The sequence below is a fragment of the Acanthisitta chloris genome, unplaced genomic scaffold (assembly GCF_000695815.1).
Source record: "Acanthisitta chloris isolate BGI_N310 unplaced genomic scaffold, ASM69581v1 scaffold3212, whole genome shotgun sequence".
Classification (NCBI taxonomy): domain Eukaryota; kingdom Metazoa; phylum Chordata; class Aves; order Passeriformes; family Acanthisittidae; genus Acanthisitta; species Acanthisitta chloris.
Window position 1 is genome coordinate 60642 of NW_008660866.1, and position 24208 is coordinate 84849.

General features: G+C 51.5%; 1 protein-coding gene across 1 annotated transcript in view; it reads right to left on the bottom strand.

Moving 5' to 3' along the window:
• The window catches only part of JPH3 (junctophilin 3), a 56858-nt gene that overhangs the window by 31179 nt on the left and 1471 nt on the right, over positions 1 to 24208 (bottom strand). Inside the window, 2 exon segments of the mRNA XM_009069975.1 lie at positions 7794 to 8375; positions 8377 to 8533. Coding sequence (XP_009068223.1) covers positions 7794 to 8375; positions 8377 to 8533 — 739 coding nt within the window.

Genomic DNA, 24208 nt, shown 5'->3' on the forward strand with positions numbered 1-24208 from the left:
GTCCCTCTCACAGGATGGGGAGGCAGTAAAGCTGTAGCAGAGAGACCCAAACCTTCCCGTTGGCTCTCCTCCACGATCATAGCTTTGGAGTGAAGCATTGCCAGGACACAGAGCAGCAGCACCCACTGACATGGCCAGGGTGTTTGGGGTGGTGGGATACAGCAAGGAGGCTCCAGTCAGCACCTCCTCACCTAGCCCTTGGGCCTGGCTGTGGGATTATGTACCCCCAGCACTCTCCTTGCACCCTGTGGAGGGTGAGGTGAGGATGGAGGAGAGCCAGTCTGACTGCGAGGCAGCTGCTCAGGCTGGGGAAGGATCTCTCCTTCCCTCCACAACATCCCTGGGAAAAGCAACGCTGCAGTTTCTGCTCCATGACTAGGAAAGCTGCAGTAAGGAAAAGCAGGAGCTGGTTTGTGGTGGTGGCGTTGACTTTTGCTTTCACTTTTCCCCATCTGATGCAGGGCTGCTCCACCCAAAAGCATGAGGAAAAGGCTTCACCATCCTCTTCCCTGTGCTGTGCAGGTATTTGGGGCAGGCAGGAGGTTGTTGGGTCAGTGAGGGGATCTCAGAGGGCTCAGGGGGCTGAAATCATCCTGCACCTCCTCCCGAGAAGAGCTGTCCCAGTGGGACAGCAGTGCTGGCTGCTCAGTCCCTCTGCTAAACCGGTAAAAGGCTTGGATTAAAATCCAGGCAGATGATCTGGGCTGTGATGGGCTGCTGTGTGATGCCAGAGAGGAGCAGGTGGAGGAGGAGGAGGAGGAGGAGGAAGCAGCCTCCCCTTTGCCCCGTGCTGCCCCTCACCTCCTGTCCAGCCCTCCAGAGCAGCCCCTTGCCATGGAAGCAGTGCCTGCCACGAGTGAATCACCTCCCATCCTCCCTGCCTTGCTGCCATCCATCCCTGCCCATTTCCGTCTGGTCTTGCTGCAAAACCAAACATGGATCAGGTACCAGCACATCCCTCTCCGGCACCGGCCCAGCTCTCCATTCCCAGGTCTGCCACTGGATGTTCCACTTTCTGCCCCATTCCAAGACGCCTCTCCTGCTTCACTCTCCAGCAAATCCTATCCTTTCCAGCTGTACTGTGCTGCAGGCTGGCCACAACACAAACCACACGGATTTGGGAGCTCTTTCCTGTCGAGCACCAGGAGACGGGCAGAGCTGGCTGGGACCATGGCAAATCCAATGGGGTAGGAATCTCTTCTCTGCCTGTGTTATTCCAGCACATCTTAGCAATGGTGGGAATGATGACAGGAATGCATGTCACACACCTGGGCCATGGATATGGGGTGTTTTTCCTCATATTTGCCTCAATGGAGAGGGAAGGTGATGGGAACTACCCAGTTGGGATCAGTGGTGGTGGCTGAAGGATGGAGAGCAGTGAAAGGAGAGAGGCATGTGGAACCCACTGAGATGCCCTCCCAGAAGCTACATAAGACCCTGCTGAGGTTTTTCCAGTTGGATTACCTGGTGATGCGTCATTCCTATGAAAGGCACTTCATTTTCCATCCTATCCATGCCTGTGGACAGATCCACCCCACCACCCCTGTCCCTGTGGGGACACGCTGAGCTGGCCCTGCGCAAGCACAACGGCTGCTCCTGACTTTTGACACGGCCACAAAAGGGCTTAAAGCTGTAAATCCTGTCTGAGCAGGAAGTTATTAAATTGGCATTGCAGGAGGACGCAAACAGTCACGGCGCCGACATCACATCCCGCACTGGGTAAGGATGCAACGCTCTGGGATGCCATCCGGGATCTGCTGATCCCTGAGTGTCCTGGAGGAGAGGTGGAAATGTGCTTGCCATGAGTCAGAGGTGCCCGTGTCATCCTGGCTGACAGTGACACACCAACAGGAGAAGGAACAGCTGATCCTAATCTCATTCCCTGACCCCTGTCACCATGCTTGGGCAGCAGCAGGGGATGGAGGTGGCAGGAAAGGAGATCCAGGAGGGAATGCTCTGCCCAGCTCAGCTCTGTCAGTGTCATGGGCTGCCAGCCCCAGGCTTTGCTCCACTTTGCATTGCACAGGGGGAGAGAGGGCAGGGAGGAACAAGAAAATGCTGCTGTGACAAGAATCACCTCAAGCCCCAGCTAGTCTCAGCCTTCGAGTCACCTCTATCCATCTCCTCTATGTTTTCCTTGCTGTCAGTTTGCACCCTTCAAGGAAGGACTGGGAAGGGATGGGGGGAGCACACTCACCCTGCACAAGACCCAGTGGGTATCAGGTGGTGACACAGTGACTCCTGCAGAGCCCCAAGCTCCAGCTGGCTTGCAGGGCCTCAGCAGGGAAACAGGCAGTGCTTCTCCATAAGTAGAGGAAGCCTCCCTGGCTCCAGAGGTGCCCAAAGAGGGGCTGGTGGGACACCCTGACCCACCTGGGCATCAGCTGAACCCCATCCCTGCATCCAACTCAGCCGTGACCCATTCTGGCTTTACTCTGCTACCTGCTCATCCCTCTGTCCTAACTCAAGAAAGGGAACACAGCCCTTTTAGGACCACATCACTCCCCTTACCCTCTACCCCTCCTCCTCCTCCTCCCTCTCTATCTGCAGCGAAAGCCCCTCGGGCAGCACGAGGCAGGATTAGGGTGAGGCTAATGCAGGAGCCCTGCAGCCAAGTCCCCCAGGCACCCAAAAAGCAGCAGAACCCTGAAATCAAAGGCAGCACAGCACAATGGGAGAGCTGCAGGCACAGGCCTGGGAGAGCATTAAGCAGCATTACCGCGGCTCTGCTCGGCGCCGGTGGGGACATTACCGCAACTCACAATGTTTGGGATCAGAGCTGCAGCATCTCTTCTTTTCTCTGCCTTTTGCCCAGGCTGCATTTCTATTTTTCTGAAGAAAAATACCTGTTTGGCTCAAACAAGCTCCTGCACTTTGCTGCTCAGCTCTCCAGGGCTTTTGTTGCCTCCTCACTCCACACTGTACGTCAAGCGCGGCGGATGCTTCGCCCTCACTGCAGCATCCTGTAGGAGCATCCATGCTGAGTCCAAACATTTCCCTTTCCCCCTCCTCACTGCCAGGTTGCCTTTCTTTGCTTCCTTTTTCTATTTTCCTCCTCTTTCCCGTTCTGGAGTTGAATGACACTGTGCTAATTTGTAGCCCAACTCCTCCTGAGACTATGGAGCTTTAATTATACTTTTCTCATCGTTGGTGAATGTCTTGGCTATAATTATGCCAGGAAGAGCATTACTTAGGACTAACCTGAGAACAGCATCCCCCCAGGGTGCCAGGGCACCAGCTGCTCCCAGGAGCTCTTATTTAAGGTGCTCAACAACAGGATCCCATGAAGCTTGTGCTGGAGAGAAGCTGAGTGCTTGCCACATGCCACACGTCTCTGGGACTCATCCCTAGCAACTCTGATGGTCCTTCGTCTCATAAGCAGTCTAGTCACTAATTGTACAACCTCGAACTGTGGTAGCAGAAGGAAACCCTGGAGAGACTAAGAGTCTGACCTTGAACTGTGGTAGCAAGAAAAAACCCTGGAGAGAGTAAGAGTCTGTCTGCTTTGCATTAAAACTACCATGGAGAGCTGGAGTCAGTCCTGAATTCGCCCTGACATTCCACGTGCATCCATCCCCCATAGCAGGTGGATGTGCTGAGAGCCAAGGGGTGGGATGAGCTTTCTGGCCCAGCTGTCTTGCCTGAATATTATATTTTAGTGGACCATGACACACCAGTGCCTATGGACGATTTGCCTTAGGTATCAAGGGAGGTGGGAGTTGGTATGTCCAGTGCACCCTTCATCCTTCCAGGGTAGCAGCTGAAAGAGTGGTGGCTCTTGGCTGATACGAGTGGGGATAGAAGGATCCCATAGCACTTAGAGGACACTCTGCACCTTCATTTTAAGCTGTCTGAAAAATGGCTTCTTCCTTGGCTACCTCTGAAAATTGATCATTGAATCAAAGAATGGTTTGCGTTGGATGTGACCTTAAAGCTCATCTCGTTCCACGCCCTGCCATGGGCAGGGACACCTTCCACTAGCCCAGTCTGTTCCAAGCCCTATCCAACCTGGCCTTGAACACTTCCAGGGACAGGGCAACACTTCCAGGATTGTGGCAGCTGATTGCAACAGTAGTTCTCAGATCTCATTCATATCCCTTCTCCCCCATTCACTTAACACAAATGATTCCAGCAAATGGGAGTGGTAAGAGGAGCTAAAGTGTTCTCCCATTTTAACTACATCCAAGAAAATTTAGGAGAATCACCTCCCAAACCTAAAACCTCTTCCTTAAATGAGCTTCCTTTTCTGTGTCACAGATATCATTGTGCTCTCTTCAGACTAAACCAACTTTAGGAATCCAATTTACTTGTCTCCAGTACACTGTGTTTTTAGCCTACTTTCCTCAGGAAATGGGGCTTACTTATGTGATTGTGCTGTTTATATATCTATATGCCATCACTCCCACACTAATAACTTTTGAACGTGTTGGCCAATTCCAACCCAATGTGACAGAGCAGGAGAGTTTGCAAAAATACCGAATCCTTACAAATTTAATGAAATCCGTGGGTGGGCACATATTTTCCCCCACCAAGGGAAAGGCTGCACAGTGAACTCAGCCATATTATTAGATGGAGAAGAATACACACACACACACACATGCACAGACACACACCAGTGCTGTACAAAATCTCCAGGTGCTGGTAAACCAGAGCTCAGGTTGGTATTGAGGGGGATATTGTATCCCTGGTCCCCAAAGACACCAAAACGAGCACCAGGATTCCTTCAGCAATGCATGCAGGGCCTGTTTGGTGTCTTTGTTGCCTGTTTTGGGTCTCTCTTGCCATTCAGACAATGCAGTTTGGTGGGGGCACTGCAGGGGAGTGGTTACTCATTTAAAAGCTTTGAGTTTAATCAGACTAATTGGATGAAAGCCTTTCTAGCTGGATCTAGCTATGTAAACCCCTTCTTTCTCCTGGTTCTGCAGGCTGAGACACTATCTCTGCCAAAACCCTCACAGGGAGAGCTTGAGCTGCAGGACTGCAGGTTTCAGACAAAGTGGCTTTAAACTAAAAGAGCAGAGATTTAGGTTTGATATTAGGAAGAAATCCTTCTCTGTGAGGGTGCTGAGGCACTGGCACAGGTTGCCCAGAGAAGCTGTGGCTACTCCATCCCTGGAAAGGTTCCAGGCCAGATTGGACGGGGCTTGGAGCAACCTGGGCTAGTGGAAGGTGCTGCTGCCCATGGTAGTGGGGGTGAGCTTTGAGGTCTTTCCAACCCAAACTATTCTATGATACTACAATTTTATAATTCTGTGATAAAGCAGCTCTCCCTATTTGCATGCTGTGGTCATAGAATCAGAAAATCATAGAATCCTAGAAACATAGAATGGTTGGGGTTGAAAGGAATTATAAGGTCAGCTTGTTCCACCCCCTGCCATGGGCAGCAACACCTTCCTCTAGCCAAGGCTGCTCCACACCCCATCCAACCTGACCTGGAACACTTCCAAGGTTGAGCCTGTACACTCATCTAATCCCTCCTGCCCCATATCTCCAGCAAAGCCTAAATCCTTGTGATCCTGCCTGGCTGTAACCGGATGCTTTGGCTCCTCATTGATAGATTCCAGGGCCTCAGCACAAGCCATTAACGCAGGCAGCAAACATTCCCAGGATGCTGTTGGTAACCCAGGGCTAATGCACAGCATCATGTCGGAGTCTGCCTGTCTCCAGCTCATGGGGCCAGAGCTGGGCTGTGCAGTGGATCAATAAAGGGCTTTTCAACACCCCAGCAGCCCTCGTGCACCAGAGGCAATGGCTCAGCCATGAAAAGATCCAAGCTCTGCATTCCCAGCACTTGCTTCCTTCCACATGCGTCCAGTCAAGGACAGACTAGCCAAGGCCAAAGGAGCTGAGATCCAGAATGCAGATGTCAGAGGTAGCTCATGAAGCATTTTCTGGTAGGACCAAGTTGAGTCTCTGACAGAGTATCCTCAAGCCATTGCACTCCCAGTCACTTATTTCTTTGCATCTCCACTGATGACTGAAGGGATCCTCTGGGCAGTCCCCAAATCCCACAGCTTTCCTCCTCCGCCGTGCACACATGTGACCACAGGCTGCATCCTCCCTCCATCCTCCATCCTCCACCCTCCCTGCTGCTCTCCAGCAGAGCTCAGGATCACATCACCCTGGCCACTGCAGGTGAGGGAGGTATTTGCACCTGGCATTCCTATCTGACTTGATGTTTTTCCTTCTCTCCTATAATTAGAGGTGAAATATCATATGCCAAGAGTATTTCCAACGTGGGAGAGTCATATCTCTTCCAATCCCACTTTTTGTGGCTTTCCAGGACCATTATCACTTGGGGTGGGAGGATGCTCAGGGTCTCAAACCTGGAATTCCACAGCACACTAGAGCTCCACATTTCCAGGATTCACCCCACAGCACATTGGAGCTCCACATTTCCAGGATTCAGGCTTTTTGAGGCATTCACACCCCCAGACCACAGGGAAAGATCTGATCTTTCTGCTGCTCTGCAGTCTGTTTCCTTCCTGGCATACTAGTGGGATCTCTAATTTTTTTCCAAGCTTTGACACCAATTTGATACAACATCAGCTCAAAAACATCATCAAGCCCAAATCCACTCCCAAAGCAGGCCTGGGAGTCTCATTCATATTGCAGATAAGCCATCAGCAGACAAGCTGATAAAGATTTCAAGTGTGACTCTGCATACAAATATTCCACAGCCAACAATTAATCCAGTACAGGAGCCTGAGGAGGTACCTGGGTTTTTCCCCTAACCCCAGCCCTTTTTCCCAGCCTGGCTGCTATATATAGCTCTTGCTCAGAAAACAGAAAGGAATGACATGCTCTAATAAACCATCCCCAAAAAGCGATACAAAGAGCCCTGAATTCTCCAGAGGAGCCTTTCCTCCTCAGCTCACCTCTGGTCTGGGAGCTTGCTGCAAGCCACAAGACTCCAGGTGCCTTTTGAGACCCAGAAGGTGCTTCGAGCTGGGGACCCTATTTCAACCTGTACCAGACATGATCCCCTTTCCCCACTCCATGCTGCTGGTTTTCATCCAGATCAGGTCCCAGCTCTGAATCACTGAGCAGTTCCACGATGGTTACAGCCAGCCCAGGAAGCAGAGAGATTATTTGGGCCCCCAGATTTGCTGTTTTCTAGCAGAGCCTCTCCAGGCATCAGCTGCAACCTGAGATTTGACTGCTTTCCCACTCAAAAATCCTTTTGCGGGCAAAAGGAGCTAGGAATCCTCCCAGCACAGGCCAAACCCTGGAATGGTTCCTCTTGGCTATAAGTCACAGGGAGGATACAGGCAAACAGCATCTCAGGAGCTGTTCTGCTTAGGGTATCATCCTGCTTTTCTGAGAGGACAGAAAAAAACAGGGTAAATAACCCAGTACTCCCTTAAGTGACAACTCTCAGCCTGTGAGCCCCAAATGTGCAGTGCCACCATGGTGCCACCACCCCCTGCCCAGCTGCACCACTCTGGGTGACCCTGCATGGCCTCACTGGCTCCTTTGGGAAGGTTGGGCATCCACAACCCACCCAGAGTTAGCAGAGAGACAATTCATCCTGGATCCACCCCATTTTGAACAGCACTCACGAGGCTTGAGCAAGCCCAAGGATGCTGCCTGCTCCCACTTTGGGGTCCAGATAGCACCAAACACTGCCTGTTGGCAACAACAGGTGGTGTGAGTACACAACACTCGCCTAAAACACCTCCCTGAGCACCTACAACCACAAAAAGTCTTATCCCACTTATCCCATCAAACCACAGCCACCAGGGCAGGACCCTTGCTGAGACACCACCAAGGATGGATGAGGACCACCCTACCTGGACGCCGCGATCTCTGCTTTCTGCTTGGCGATGGTGGCCGCGCGCTCGGCCGCCTCCACAGCCCGATCCACCTTCTCACGGATCTTGCTGGCCCGCAGTGGGATGAGGTTCTTCCTCTTGCCGCTGACCAGGATGTTCTGCTTGTACTTGCCCTCCTCCTTGGTGCCATCAGGGAAGGTCATGCAGCCGTAGCCGTGGCGCTTGTTGTTGGCCCATTCCCCCTCGTACTTGAGCCCGTCCGAGCGCTGGCTCACCCCGAAGCCCGAGCGCTTGTCGTTCTTCCACTCGCCCACGTAGATCTCGGTGGTCGTGGCGTCGATGTCGTCTTCGATGACGGAGAGTTCCGCTTCGCCCTCACCCAGGCTGATGGTGGAGTTGATGTCACTGGCGGTGGAGCTGACGGTGCTCATCCCGGCTTCGCTCCGGAATGAGCTCTGCTTGCTCCGCTGGCTAGCCAAGGAGCTCTTGGATTCAGATTTCCGGAGCTTGAGGCCGCTCAGCAGCGAGCGCCGGAAGATGCCCTTCTTCTTGCTCTTGAGGATCTCGGCGTCGCTGTGGGCCATGAGGACGAAGCCACCGGTCGGGGTGCAGCGCGGTGCCGTTGGTGTGCTCGCTGCGCAGGGAGTTGATGGACGTCCTCAGGGGTGACCTGATAACCGCAGCCATGCCATAGGGAACGCTCTGCCGCACGCCGTAACCCTGGCGCATCCCGCCGACCCACTGCCCCTGGTATGTCCCTGGGAAAAGAAGATAAAAGGAAAAAGGAGGGTCACAGCATGGCAGACTGTAGAATGCTAATGGTATCAAACTCCTCTGTGAGGCCTTGGCTAGTGGGAGCAGCAATGTACAGATCTGGACCACAGTTCCATCACCATGACAATGTTAATGTCTAGAACACATGAGGAAGAGTTGAGGGAACTGCGATTGTTTAGCCTTGAGAAGAGGCTCAGGGGTGACCTCATGGCTCTCTACAGATCCCTGACATGGACTTGGAGAGAGGTGGGAGATGTCTCTCCTGCCATGGCTGCAGGGAGAGGACTAGAGGGAATGGTCTTGAGCTGAGCCAGGGCAGAGTCAGATTGGATGTTAGGAAAATGTTTTCCCTCTCAGGGTGCCCAGGCACTGGAATATTGCCCAGGTGGTGGAGTCACCATCCCTGGAGGTGTTTAAGAGGCATCTGGATCTGGTGCTGGAGGATATGGTTTATGGTTTAGGAGTTACAGCAGTGACAGGTTAAGGGTTGGACTCGATGATCTTAGAGGTCTCCTCCAGCCTTAATGATTCTATGATTCTGTGACAAGGATTGTAAAGTCACGTTGTGGGAGAGGAAAATAACATCATGGTTGGATTACAGGAATGCACTCCAGCTGCAGCACAGGAATATTAGAAACCAGGCAAGGCATAACCAATGCTCCCAGGAACAGCCCCTTGGATCTACCCCTGATCTGAAAGGGAAGCGAGCAGGGAGATGGGATGGAGTCATCATTATCCAATCCCATCCATGCTGCTGGCAATGATCAATGCTGTATTACACTGAATGAATGGTATATAGCAATACATTTATTTGCACACATAGTGCCTTCATCCAGTGCATAGCAGAAAGAAGTGGGTTTGCAGAAATAAAGGCCTTATGGGGAGAGATCCATTGGTTATTCCCTGTGGAAATGTGCCCCTGTTTGAACTCCTACATTTGCATGGGCACTTCCTGGAGTTGCTTAACTGGTTGTTAGTGGGAAGAGACACACACAGGACACCACAACAGCACTGGGAATGGAGGCACAAGGAACTCATTCAGCCTGGCAAGCACAACTGGACCACACTACCTGTCCTGTGCAATGAAACACAGGATGGTAATCTGCTCATGGGTCATAATCTCATCCCCTCCTGAAGCTTGGCAATTGGCACACTTCCATGCCTTATCCCAGGCAGTTGAACCACAGGGCTTCAATTTATTCTTAGGTCAGCTTAATCTTTTCTGAACCAGCTCGAGATGAAGTGATTCACTGTTCACCTAAGCCCTCATGGGGCAGGTTCATGAGCCTCAGGATGGCTCCTTCCCGGGCACTGGTGCTGCTGGGATGCTGTGTCCAATCCCAGTCCGGGTGCAGACAGCTGGGATGGGCACAGGCAGCACCTCACAGTACTGGGACATCCCTTTGTGCCAGCCCTGCTCCAACATGCCAAGGGAGTCTTAAAATAGACCTGCTGACATAGTGAACCCTGTGTGAATCAAGCCAATCCTATCCTCAGGACTCCCTTAGGAATTTCCATGCCCTGCTCTCGGGGCTCAGCAGTAGCTCTGGAGATGGGCACAGGCTGGAGCAGCTCACACTGAGCAAAGGAACTGCTTCCTGAGTGTGAAACCAGCACCTGGGCACATTTTGGGGTGCATTTTGGGGTGTATCAGCTGTCTATTAGCTGCAAATGCTTTGCACAAATCCCTTAGGCCTTGGGCAGCTCCTCAAGGTGCTACATTAGGTGGGTGACAGACTTGTATACCCCAAAATAACACCACCTCCAAGCTGGGGAACCCCGCACAGACAGCCTTGGAGAAGGGACGTGGAGAGGCAGGGGCAGGTGGGCAGGATTTACCAAGGGTTTATAGGATTAGCAGCAGGGAGGGAGCAGAGCACTGGGATTAGGGCAGGCACCAGTAGGGCAGAGCAAGGAGGTGGTGGCAGGGAGAAGGATGTGGGACAATGAGCAAGATGGCTGGCAAACAGCTCAGAAGAGACATCAGCCATGTGCTGTGGTTGGGTTTGAGCTGCCAGCTTGGCTTGTCTCACTGCAGTGCACTTTGGTGTCCCCAGGAACACGGAACAGCCGATGCCATGCACCCATGGCTCTCCCCATGCCCAGTGGCACTCTGGAATGGTGGCTGTGGCAGGGAAGAGCTCACCAAGCTGTCCATTCATTCCCTGGAGACCTGGCACCATCTTGCTCCCCTTTCTGGCTCCATCCCAGAGCATCTTGGCAGGACAATCTACTGGAGGTGGTGGACAGCAGCTGGGTGAGAGAGATTCCTCTCAGCACCCCTAGCACCCCGGCAAAGGAGATCCCAACAAGGCCTGAGAGGTCATCACACCATGCTCAGCCTTCTGTTTCCCATAGAGATGGATTCAATGGATTCCAAGGAAAGACACAACTTGGGCAAGGGGACAAGGAAAAGATTTTGCATGAGATCAGGGAATGATGGACAGCAGCTGGGTGAAAGAGAATCTTCCCAATATCCTGCAAAGGAGCCCCCAGGATGTGCTGAGATGTCCTCACACTGTGCTCAGCCTCCTGTTTCCCACAGAGATGGATTCAATGGATTTCAAGGAAAGACACCAGTGTGGGAAAAGGGACAAGGAGAAAAGGTCATGCATGAGATGCATCAGAACCCTCCCTGTCTAAGTTCTGCTCTTCTTTTCCCTTGGCCGAATCCCTTGACTTGATCCCTGGCTCCAAGCAGATCCCTTGACCTCCTCCTCTCCTGGCAAATCTGCAGCTGAAAAAAACCCCATGGATTAAGCTGAAGCAGCATAAAGCAAGCAGTCCTGAGCTGAAAACCTGAGGGACTGGCAAAGAGCAGAACAAAGCTCTCCGGGAGTGAGCGTGACAGCACGTCCCGGCTGGAGCAGAGGCGGCAAATTGGTCACAGCAGGTTCCAGCTGCAGTGAGCGCCTGTGCGTGTCCCCAGCCAGGCAGAGGTGCCTGGGAAGCTGTCAGGCCTGCCTGGCCTTAAAACCTACTCCTGGAATTGCACAGCTGCCAGGAGCAGTAGCTGCATCTCCTCAGCAAGGCTAGTTTCTAAGCAGAGGATGCAAGAATCTATCCCATCCAGCCAGTCCATCCTGCTTCTCCTCCTCCAGCATCATGGAGCAACTTCCAGCAGAGAGCACAATCCAAGCCCCAACTCTGCTTTTATGGGTAGTGTTGCTGCTCTCCTGGTTGCCTCCCTGCTGGAAGCAGCAGCATGGATTATCTCTGGGATTGCCTCAGAGGGCACAGTCACCTCCCCGATGGCCACCAAGACATCTGGCCACCTTCTTGGTCACCAGCAGATCAAAGAGCTTCCTTCTAGAGAGCTGAGTTCATCTGTCCTTCCTCACCCAACAGCACTACCTCCTTCCTCTGACTTCATTATGGTTTAAACCCCTAAATATCCCAGGATTTGGCCATGGATACTGGGAGGTTTCAGAGCCATCTGATCTGCATTGCTAAGCACCATCACCTCCTCCCCTTGCTCTGTTCAGCTTAACCTCTGCCCCCAACATTTGCAGATAGATGCACAAAGCTTAATCTCACAAGGAGCCTGGAGACTCTTGCTCCCTTCAGAGGAAACAGGGGTTTATGTTTTTCCACTTCACATGCCAGGACAGACAGGCTATAGCTGTTTTGGAGCTCAGGAGCTGGAATGAGAGTGTGCAGTGGGAAGCTGGAGCAGTGGAAGTCACAGGATGGGGCCGGGTGTGGCAGGACAAGCATGTGTGATGGAAAGGGTCCTCAGAAAGATCTGAGGTGCTGAATGGAGGTCCTCAGGGATTTCAGTGCAAATGAAGAGGGCTGAGCACCTCACAGGGTTGGGGCACAGGAGGGGAACATGCCTCAGCTGGGATGGGATGCAGGGAGCAAGCCAATGAAATCCAATCTGATTGCATTGCCCAAGCCAGCAAAGAGACAAAGCCACCATGATGGAGAACTGTTGGGGAGGAAAATGTCCCAACCTCTTCTCCCTAGCCTAGCCCATGCAGGTCACTCTTATGGATACTGCCAAGATGCCAAAAACATTCATCCCACTTCTGTGTGGCCCTTTGGCTCAGGGCAAAAAGGACAAAGAGCAGCCAAGAAAGTCTTGGACAAGGAAAGAAAATCATCATAGAATCATGGAATGGACTGGGTTGGAAGAAAGCTTAAAGCTCATCCAGTCCCTCTCCCTGCCATGGGACACCTTCCACTAGCCCAGGTGGCTCCAAGCCCCATCTAACCTGGCCTTGAACACTTTCAGGGGCGGAGCAGCCACAAAATCCTCCTGAGCTTGGCCATTTGTGACTTACTAAAGCAACACAACTGAAACAGAAGTCATTTCTACACTGTAGCTCTTTCCTCACTATCAATAGTTGCAAAACGCTTCCCGAAGCATTAATTGCAGGGGATTAATGGAGCGATTGCATCAGGAAAGTGCAGTATCCATTAGGTGGTATGGGCAGCATCATGCAGACAACTGCTGTGGGGGGAGTCATGGAGAGGCGCAGATAGGACAGCTCTGGACATCCACCACCAAGAGAGTTAGATCCTGCCCTGGGAATGGGAATTTTGCAGTAAAATCAGAGCCTGAGGCACTAAGCAGGCTGTGCTCTCACTTGCTGTGGTTTTACCCAAGGGAAGATTTCTTGACTCCTGGTATATCACTTCAGTGGGATTTGGCCAAGGTAAAGGTGATGCCAAGAAGGGAAGGGATGTGGCCACACGTGCACAGCAGAGCTAAGGAAAGGGCACAACCTGAGGCTAGGAGAAAGTAACTGAAGTCATCCCAAAAGACTGAAGAGAATATTCCTCTTTCAGAAATAGCAGATGAAGCATAAGAAAGGGAATGAGCTCATGGGAAAGACAAGGAAAGTCAGGATGGAATGGAAACAAGGAGAGAAGAAAATGGGCAATGCTGTTGGACACATTCATTTGTGTTCCTAAGCCTGAGTTTGGGGTTTTTTGGCTCATTCCCCTTGAAGCAAGCCTGGCTTGTTTCCAAATGGCTTTTAAAACTCCTGTAGGAATTTCCATTGCTTCGAGGACTGTGCTGAGCCCTATCCTTGGCTGGAGGCAGCCAGATGAAAGCAGAAAGCAGGAAGTCACTGGTCTCCAAAGCATCATTCCTGATTCTCCAGCAGAACCTCATATGTTTCGAGCACTGACAAGCAGCAGTGCTTCCTCAGCATTTGGCTAAAATCCATGCTGGGAAGAGAGCAGACAGTCTGCAGGGCAGCTTCTGTGGTCCCCACAGTGCCAAAATTCCCCAAATCCCCCAAATCAGGGTTCACCCTGGTTTGTACCTGGCAGGAATGGGGAGGTGAAGGGGATGGGCTCAAAGCCAACAGTGAGATGCTGAGTGCAGGCTCTGCACCTCTGTGTTCCTGCTGGAAAGAGGGATAAGGCAGCAGCACTCCAGCAATTCAGCTGGGTTTTGGGAACACTAATTAGCTCCTATTTTCCAAGAGCTCCAGGAGGATAAGAGGCATTACAGACACCAGGAAGAACGATGCATTTCCATTCATTTCCTTGGCATTGCCAAAGAGATTTGGGGGATTTTTCTGGGGAGGAGAGGACCAATCTCCATCCCCAGCTCTTCTCCCTGAGTACAGGCACTGTGGCTGGGCTCATGTGGGCTTAGGACCATGGAGGGAACTACTTGCCCTTGCAGACAAGGTCTTCACCACGACTGGGAAGAGGCAACCAAGCCATGGCTTGTTCCTGCCACACGCAGCACACCAGGATGGAACTTTGGACACTATGAAGAGTCACTTCACTGACAATGTTTGCATCCATACCAGGTGCCTTTTGCAATGGAGAGGGAAAGGAGACCTGAGACACCTAGAAAATGTCCTTTCTGGCCCAGACAGCTGTGATTATAGTGCTGCACTCAGGAGGTGATGATGAGGAATGCCAGAGGGTGGGAAGTGTCTGAATTTGCTGCTCGCTAGACTGACCTGAGGGGCTCCCTGGCTCCTACTGCTTAGGAAGAGGTGGCAGAGACCAACAAGGATGTCCTGGAAAATCCAGCTTTCACACCAATAAGCAGCCCCAGGACCTCCCTTAGGGTATGCTGGAGGAATAGCTGGACTTTGAACAATCCAGGGTGAAGCCCAAAGGGAGGATGAAGGACTGCTCAACTACATGGGGCTTCTGTTGGCATAAGCTGGGATCATGCACTCGGATATAAACCTGATTCAATTTCCCCATGGTGTTGGAAGGAGACAAAAATCAAGATTTTGGGGGTTGGAATAACTGCATTTTCTTTCCACCATCTCCCCATCCCCAAGATTTGGTATTTTGCAGGTTGCTGAGCCCTCTGGCCCCACTCCAGGAACACCATTAAGCAGAAGCTTTATGGACTAAAGGCTGCTCACAGGCTTTTCCCGAACCAAGAGCCAGTTCCATGTCCTGCAGGATGAAGCCTTTGCCAGACACATGGAGTAAAGCACATGGGGAAGTTTGCACAGCACAGCCCTGCCTCCAGTTTCTCCTATGGAGGTATTCAAGGAGTAATTTAGGATGCTGTAAAGCATTTTAAGGCCTTTGGGCACCTGGGTATGATTATCACAACGTGATCTCACAAAAAATCAAAGTTTAGAGAATATTCCTTATCCATCACTAACACTGAGTTAAAAACCAAACACAACCTACCATCACGGGTCAATACCTCATGCATTTCCAGGTCTGAGTGGTCCGAAGTGCCCCTCCACTCTTCCAAACGAAACCAAAGCAATTACGCTCTACAAATTGCTGGTTTATTTTGCAAAGGATCCTTCCTGGGATGCTTAGCCCCTCTCTTATCTCTGACCTCTGCAGCATATTAATTAAAGATGGCCAATGGCAATAATTAGGCTGAGCTCTTGAATTCCAACCAAAGGAAGGAATTTTATAGATATCCCTTCGCAGCTATTCAATATCATTAAAAGCCCAAGAGGATTCACATACAAATCATGTTTAGCATCTCACAAACACCTATCCCAAAGAGAATATGTATGGGAACAAAGAGAGGACTGGAGGATGTTCATTCAGTCTCAGTCCTGATGGTGTGATGATGGGAACATCCTCATTGGTCACCCAGGCTGATGTCCAGCAGTCAGGGGAGCTCACTGGAGAAAATGTGCCTCCAAATGTTCTACCTGCATGTATGAGTCCCCCTGAGCACTGAATCACACAATGGGTTGGGTTGGAAAGGATCCACCCCCTGCCATGAGCAGGGACATCTTCCATTCACCCAAGTTGCTCCAAGCCCCATCCAACCTGGCCTGGAACACTTCTAGGGATGGAGCAGACACAGCTACTGTGGGCAACCTCTGCCAGGGCCTCAGCACCCTCACAGGGAGGAATTCCTTCCCAATATCCCATCTAGCCCTGCTCTATGGCAGTGTGAAGCCATTCCCTGTGTCCTGTCACTCTAGGCCTTTGTCCCAAGTCCCTCTGCAGCTCTCTTGGAGACCTTTGGGCACTGGAAGGGGGTCTAAGGTCTCCCTGGATCTTCTATTCTCCAGGCTGAACACCTCCAGCTCTCCCAGCCTGGCTCCATGGCAGAGGTGCTCCAACCCTTGGAGTATCTCCATGGCCTCCTCTGGAGGCCATCACCTCCACACTGCAGGGAGGAATCAGTGATGGTCCATGTGTACAACACCACATGGATACTGCATCAGCAGCAAATTATCCCCCCAGTCCTGCCAAGGCTTTCCATGCCTCTGACCATCACCAAGCCATGCTAAAAACACAGTCAGATGCTTCTGCTGTGGCTGCTAATTTGCCAAAAATATGCTCTGGTAACTGCTTACACAGGGGAAGAACTAAAGTATGGATTTTTGAGTATGCAAATATAATCTGCAGGCAGGAACACGTGATGGGTGTTAGTCATAGTGCTAATGCTGGGTACATACAGGCACCATGGACACAGGGAGGTCTGGGCAGCCATGGGGGGATGGAGGGGTAGAGAAGGGAGAGGAGAGCAGAAGATGAGAGCAGAGCTGTCATGGGTTGCTGTGCTCCTGCCTGGTGCAGGGTAGAATTAAGTCTGTCTGGGGCTCAATAAATAATAAAGTATTACAAGTCTGCAGCTCAGATCATCATGGTCAGGCTGTACTTTGGAAAGCATCGGCATCTAACGGAACAAAGCAGTGGAGGTGTTGTGTTGGATGATGCACCACAGGAGATGGGCTTGGAAGTAGGTAGGGATGGGTGCAGGGATGGGTCCTGGCAGAGCCAGCACCTCTGCAGGACAAAGAGTTGGGGGCTGGAGGGAGGAGATGGATTTATACAGCCTCACACCTTAGCCAGGGAATCTGCTTCCTCCTCCTCTGTGGATGCAACATAAACTATCTCTGGCTGAACTGCCATGGAACAGGGATTGCTCAGCTGTTCTCCATGGGGAAAACCACCAGAAAGGCAGGTTCACCTGCTCATCTAGGGGATAAAAGCCTCATCCCCAACATGGGGAGTCCTTTCTGTCCTCACTGGCATCACACCTGCTCCAAGGATACTTTGCAACCAGCAGCATGAAGCCTCTTCCCTCACTGGCAAACATTGACATGTGGCATGGTAGGGCAGAGAGTGAAACTGGCACTTCCAGGTGGAAAACTGAGGCACAGAGTGAGGAAGAGGATGAACTCCTCCAACAAAACCAGGTGTGTGCCTTGTGCTGAAGCCACAAAGTGGCTTTGCAGAGCTTCCAGCACAACCACAGCAGGGCAGGGAACAGGGCAAAGCCCCAAAGCTGATGTCCTACCTCAAAAGATAACTCCAGGGATTATGCCACTATCCACAGGGACTGCCCAGTGAGGAATACATACCCGCATAATATTAAGGAAAAGCCACTCCAAGAAAATCTCCTATGGAAATTCATGTCTTTTGAGGCACTTCAGATACCGCTTCAAGGGGGAAAAACCTCAGTTTGTTCTCCAGGAAAGCACAAGTCTGTCCTGAGCATCCTCTCCCTCTTCTCTCTTTGCTTCTACACCTCCTGCTTCCCTAGGCCTGTTAGTAAGTGCCTTTTCCAGCCAGAATTCGGGAAAAGGCTTCAAACCAGAATAATGACAATGAAATCTTGGCATCACTAATTCTAATGAGGCTCATGATGCCTCTCAGGCCAGGTGTGATTTCTCTTAAAGCACCTGGTCCTGGACTCAGGGGAAATACAGCTTTGGAAATGAAAGAATTATTTTAATTTCTAGTTCTCCTGGGAGTGGGAAGCACCAGGTTTGCCAGAGACAGGGAAAGGCAAGGAAGCATCATCCCCTGGTGAAATGGGTCCCACAGTTTTGCCCAGGGCAGCCGAATCTTTGTGGATTCACTCACTGACTGGGGTCAAAACCAGGATGAGGTTTTATCACAAGGGATGCAAAACACATTAAGATATTGCTCAGCACCTTTATTAAGGCTAATGTGCTCCTCTCACAAAGCAGAGTGAAATCAGGCTAATGCTTAGCCCCTTAATCCCCCTGTGCTCTAATCCCCATTGCAAACTCTGTGAGCTCACACCATTCCTCAGCACAGCTCACAGGAGGAAGAGCTCATTCTCCAGCTCTCACTAACAGAGCTGTGTGCCAGCACTGAGTTTTGGGGGGCTGCATCCCTCCTGAGGGGTGGGAGATGCTCAGCTGGATGAGATAAGGCTGAGCTCCCAATGGATCAGGGGTAGGAGGCTGCAGCAGGGATGGCACAGGATGGGATGAGATCATAGAATCCCAGACTGGTTTGGGTTGGGTGAGACCTTAAAGCTCATCTCATTCCACCCCTGCCATGGGCATGGACACCTCCCACTAGCTCAGGTTGCTCCAAGCCCCATCCAACCTGGCCTAGAACACTTCCAAAGCTTTATTCATTCCAAGGAAACACCCTGCAGACCCAAAGTGAAGCCCTGAGCAGGAAATAGTACCTTTATAGTGATCCTCTTGGTGTGAAAAGCTGCAAAAGAAGGGCCCTTGCTCTGGCTGTTCACTCATTCATGAAAATTCATGATGCTCTGCTGTATGCTGAGAGTAAGTGGAGCCTCTTCAGGGAATAATGTTGGGAAAGGAGTGGCTGTTCTAAGGGAATGCTCAGGCATTGAATGGAATTCATAAGGATTTGGGATTCAAAGGCCACAATCTGTCTTTGAAAAGCCAGTATCATGCCCCAAAATATAAACACTTGCTCTTCCAGTGATTTGTTTTCTCCAAACTCCCCTTTTTTTGGCTAAAAAATAGTTGTAAATTAAGCAGCTTATTGCAGTGGCAAATTAACATCAAGATTCTCCTGTAACTATTGCAAACTCCTGCAAATAAAATCATTTCTTGGTCAGGATCTCAATCAATGTAAAAAACAAAACCCAAACAGGCAAAACAGCATCACCTGAGAGATGCTAAACCCCAGTGTTCCCCCCTAAAAGACCATCACCAACCCCATCCTGCCTGACTTCTCTATCTCCAAGTCATGCCTCCATTAATACAGATCATTCATCTACGTCAGCATTACCTGACTCAAAGCATTCAAAATTCATCAGGTTCCTTTTCAAATCGAGGCAGTTTGAAACAGAAGCAGTTTTAGCTCTCGTCTGCTGCTTCCCAAGCCTGTAAGAATGACTTTTCTGCAATAGCCTGGGTGGAAACCTTGCTTCAAAACTGAAAATCTTGCAAAATCACATGATTCCACAAGCTGGAGCTTCTAAGGGAAAAAAAAACCTGTTCAGCTCCAGGAGCAGATGTCACCCAACCACGAGGAGCCCCATGGGATAGCAAATCACATGCAAAAAACCCTGAGATTTGCATTAAAAGCCATAAAAAACACACCCCAGTGAAATGATATTAAAATTGGCCTTCAGGACTTAAGTCACTCTCTATTGTGGGTCAGGGAGAGGTGTCTGAGAAGGTCCCCAAGGTTGGGGTCCTGCCCCATCCCCTGGAGCATCATGTGCTGGGTGAAACAGTGAGATGGAGTGAGGGTCTGACGCCTGTCAGGCAATTTGTATCTCCTGTACTTTCCCCCCGGGGTCAAAATCCTTCTTCCTCTGTCCTGAGCTGTACCTGAAACTAAGCAGCATGTTCCAGTGAGATAAGTAATTACCATGAGTTCATATCATTTCTTTTTAATGAGCCTGGGCAGAATCTTCATTTAGTATTTTGATTCATTTTCCTATGCTCGGCAGGTCCTGATGTCTCTGGTTTTTGCTCTCCTAGAACCACTGCAAGCAGCTTCTGTACCAAAGATGCTTCAGCAACAAAGTTCTTAGCTGTTTTGATTAATTACCAGGTTCTGAGGAGGTTTTTAGGACCAGCTAGGGTTGTGTCTGGATCCTGCAGGGATGGGAGGATCGGGATCAGGGCGCACTTGTATTTGCTTGTTTCCGCCCACTGTTTAAAGTGCAGCAACAATTCCTTCCCGGCAGCAAAACAAGAGAAGAGCTGGTACTTTTAAGGGAATTCTGACATCCATGCTATGAATAGATCCTAGGGAAATTTGCCCTCGCTCCTTGGTTCCCTCTACCTATGAAAATCCCAGTATGGAGGGAGGCACAAGGCTGCGGCCACAGCAGCACGGGATCATGGAATCATAGTTGGAAAGGACCTTACAGATCATCTCATTCCAACCCCCTGGAACTGGCTGGGAGTGGTTCATCCCATGCCTCAGCTCAGGTGAGGGGTTGTGGCCCCTTCCCAAACAGTCAGGTCCCTGCAGCATTCCCAGTCCATCCCCCCTGAGCAGCCCTTTATGCTGGCAAAGGATCTGCTTTGGGAAACACTTCATGTTTTTCTCCTCCTCAACCATTCCAAAGCTGTTTTGTTGGTACCTTCTGGTGCACCTGCTAAGAGAGGTGTCACCAGTGCCACTGCATAGTGGGAAAGTGGGGCATGGAGCCACCACAGCTCCTGATCGGGCAAGACAGGCTGTGAGGGACCTACACCAGCAGCTCCCACCACATCACTTCCCTCTCCCCATCACACAGAACCCTCCCAGCTCGGGCCAAGAAAACCCACTTGCCTACTCAGCCAGTGCTAACAATGCAAACACTAATTATATTTCCCTCACCTATCAAAGGGATGATTCATTTAGGTGAGTGGGCACAGAGGATTACACAAGATGAACGCCACGATGCGACCGCACGGCCGGTTCGGGGTGGCCCTCCCAAAAAACAAGGCTTTGGGGAGCACTGGGCATTCAGGATAGGGATAAGGGTGGCAGCAGAAGGGCCCTGGTGCATGGCAGACACCTCCAGTCCAGGTTCCTCCTGTGAGATGTTCCCCCAGTGAGGACTCGGGATGGAACTGGTCTCCTCCCTGAGGCCCTGTCCACTCTTGGATCCCAGATGGGAAGAGGTGGAGGGAAGAGGAATCCAGAGTAGGCAGAAAGGGCAAAAACTGATTTGGGGTTCCCTTCATCCACCCCCACAACCACAGTTTCAGCAGCTAAACCCAAACCCAACGCAGAGCCCAAGAATTCCCATGGGAAGCCTAAAACTGCAACTCCAACTGTCCCCAGGGTGAAATCACTGAGCATTCCCAAAGTACCTGAGGAGGTACAAAAAGGCAGGAACCAGCTAAGATGTCCCCTGATCTCCAGACCTGCTCAGGAGAGGGTCTCCAACCCTCTGCTCCAGACAGGTTCCACCAGCTCCACTGATTACAGCTCCAACCAGTGCTGCTCCAGGTGGATGCAGCCCCATTCACCTGAAGCCAGGGAGCAATCCTGCTCCCACTCTGGAGCTGGGATGAATCGGACCCAGCGAATGAATGGTGCAACTGAAGCAATCCTTGGAAGCCTGGTTTATGTAATATCAGGGAGCTCCTGGCTGGGGGCAGGAGGTGGCAGGGATTTGTTTGGCAGAAAGAGAAGGACAGTGTGAAAGAGAAGTCAGCAGTGCTGTGGTTTGGGGGGTCTGAGGGAGTGAGGGAAATGACAGGACAGTGTGCACATGTGTCACAGGTATGGGGACTGTGGGTCAAGTGTGCAGTGGTGCCAGGGAGATCTGACAAAACGTATGGGCTCCTGGGAGAACAGTGAGGCTTATGTGGGCTCTGTAGAATCATAGAATCAGCAAGGTTGGTGGAAACCTCTAAGATCATCAAGTCCAACCCTTAACCTGTCACTGCTGGAACCCCTAAACCATATCCTCCAGCACCAGATCCAGATGCCTCTTAAACACCTCCACCGCCTCCCTGGGCAATATTCCAGTGCCTGAACACCCTAACAGGGAAAACATTTCTCCTAATATCCAATCTGACTCTTCACCATCTCAGTTTATGGCCATTCTCTCTAGTCTCCTCCACGGCAGGACAGACATCCCCCACCTCTCTCTAACCCCTGTCAGGGAGTTGTAGAGAGCCAGGAGGTCACCCCTGAGCCTTTTCTTGAGGCTAAACAATCCCAGTTGAGGGAATTCCTCATGCAACATATGAGGCCTTTTCTGAGCCTCACTACCCTTGGCTGAACTTGCTCCGGTGCCTCAGTATCCCTTCCAAACCTGACCACAGCACTCAGGTGTGACCTCCCCAGTGCTGAGCACAGGGGGATGATCACTAATAATGTTGATGGACATGAACCCACAGGGCTGAGGGGACACAGCTGGGGTCAGAGAGCGCCAGCACCAGCCTGAGTGCCAAGCACACGCGCGTGGGAGCGCGCGGGGGGACGCGGCGTGGGGAGGAGAGGCGTGTGTGCATGGCGCTGAGCGTGTCGGCGTGGGAGGTGTGAGAGCTGCAATCTGTGTGTGGGGGCAGCCTGCCTGCATGTGTGTGTGTATGTGTGTGTGTGTGAGGCATGAGCACCCAGGGTGGCAGGGGTGGTGGCAATGTGGCTCAAGCCACCGCGTGCCATGCCCAGCGCATCCACACGTGCCCATCAGGCATGCAAAGTATCATAGAATCATAGAATGTCAGGGGTTGCAATTGACCTTAGAGATCATCCAGTCCCAACCCCCCGCCCTGGGCAGGGACACCTCCCACCAGAACAGGTTCCTCAAGGTTTTAGCCAACCTGGCTTTGAACACTGCCAGGGTTGGGGCAGCCACAGCCTCTCTGGGCAACCTGTGCCAGTGTCTCACCACTCTCAAGGGAAAAACTTCTTCCTGATATCTAACCTAAATTTCCACTCTTTCAATTTGTACCCATATTAGCACTGGTAGAGCCTGATGTGCCCTTAGCCACTGGTTGTGCAAGGGAATGGTGAAATTGGGAGTAAAATCCATGGATTCTGAGGTGTTTTGCTCACTCAGCCTCGCTGCGCATTTAGGGAACCATCCCCTAGCCAGGGCTGAGGAGCTAAAAAAAATAACATGCAAGGGATGAATATTTATCTGTGGGTGGCAAGTGACAGATGCTGGGGCGAGGATTCTAGGAGCCTTCAGTTTGATGGAGGGAATAACTGGAATAGATTAATGAGAAACATCCTGCCCAACAGTTGCCTCCCCTGTGGCACAGCCTCGTAGCCACCCAGCACTGCTCCCGCATGCAGGACCCAAACACAGCAAGTTCAGGAAGGTTCAGTGTCCAAAATGATGGAGATGCCTGACTTTGGTGGTTTCCATTCAGAATGGGGCCAGGGAATTGGGAAAGGGATGTGGCCTCTGGGTGCTTGGAGCTGAGTTGGTGAAAGGGATGTTTCAGCTCTGGCCCAGCTGGGATGGGGAGAGCTGGTGTGGAGGAGCCTGTTGGGGTGTGCATGCATTTGGCCACAGGTCCCATTGCTCTGCATTTCCCCAGCACGGCATCCCCTCCTCCTCAGAAGCTTTGCAGAGTCCCCAGAGAGGCATTTTGCCACAGCCCCTGCCCTTTCCCTCCCACTGATCCTCCTCCCTCCTTCCAAAATCACAAACACACGATATCCTGTTGGGTCCCCAAACACCAGGAAGCACTAGGCGGGCCTGACAAGATGGAAGGAAAAGCTCTTTGCTTCTGGTAGGTTCTCAGAAAACAGTAAAACTGTTGCTAAGCCACCCCAATGTGGAGCTGCTCCCCTGGTGTCCCCAAAAGCTGCCGTGATGCAGAGGACGGGGAGTGTGTCAGGGTGGGGGCACGTGCGTGGCCAGGGACAGGGACAGTCCTGCAACACCCAAGCCCTCAGAGACCTGTAGTTTGTCCAGACTTCTGTCTGTCCTCCTGCAAACCTCCCAGGCAGGGGCTGGGTGCCAGGAGGAGACAGCACCCACGTTGGGAGCAGGCAGATACCCCCCCCATATCCCCTCCTGCCCGCCTTGAACGTGGGAGACTGCAATTATTCTCTGCCCAAGTGACTGAAGGGCTGCTGGGATTTATCGATGGCTTCCAAACACACACCCAGCAGATTCCAGCTTACACCCCAGCATCATTCCAGGCAGCTGAAACAAAAGGTTGCAGCTCTATTTGCCTTTAGGAGAAAGCCACCAGCACAAAACGATCATTAAAAAGCCGGAGATGGTTCCACCTCTCCCTTTGAGAGCATAAAAAAGCAGCTGCAGGTAAGGTTCAGCCTCTCTTCTCCTCCCTCTACAACCACAAAGCAGCAAACTGGGTTTTCCAGAGAAAGGTTTTGCAGCACCTTTCAGGAAGGCTGTGATGGAGCTCACCGACACTGCAATTTCCTCAATGTAGCAGCATGGAAAAACAGCTTAAAAATAACCACTGAACCTGCTTTAGATTGTCACAGTTCCCAGGAAAACAAGGGAGCAGCAGTGCTGGATGCCCCTGGCTGCTGGCAGGTAGGCCTGCCTCGGATTA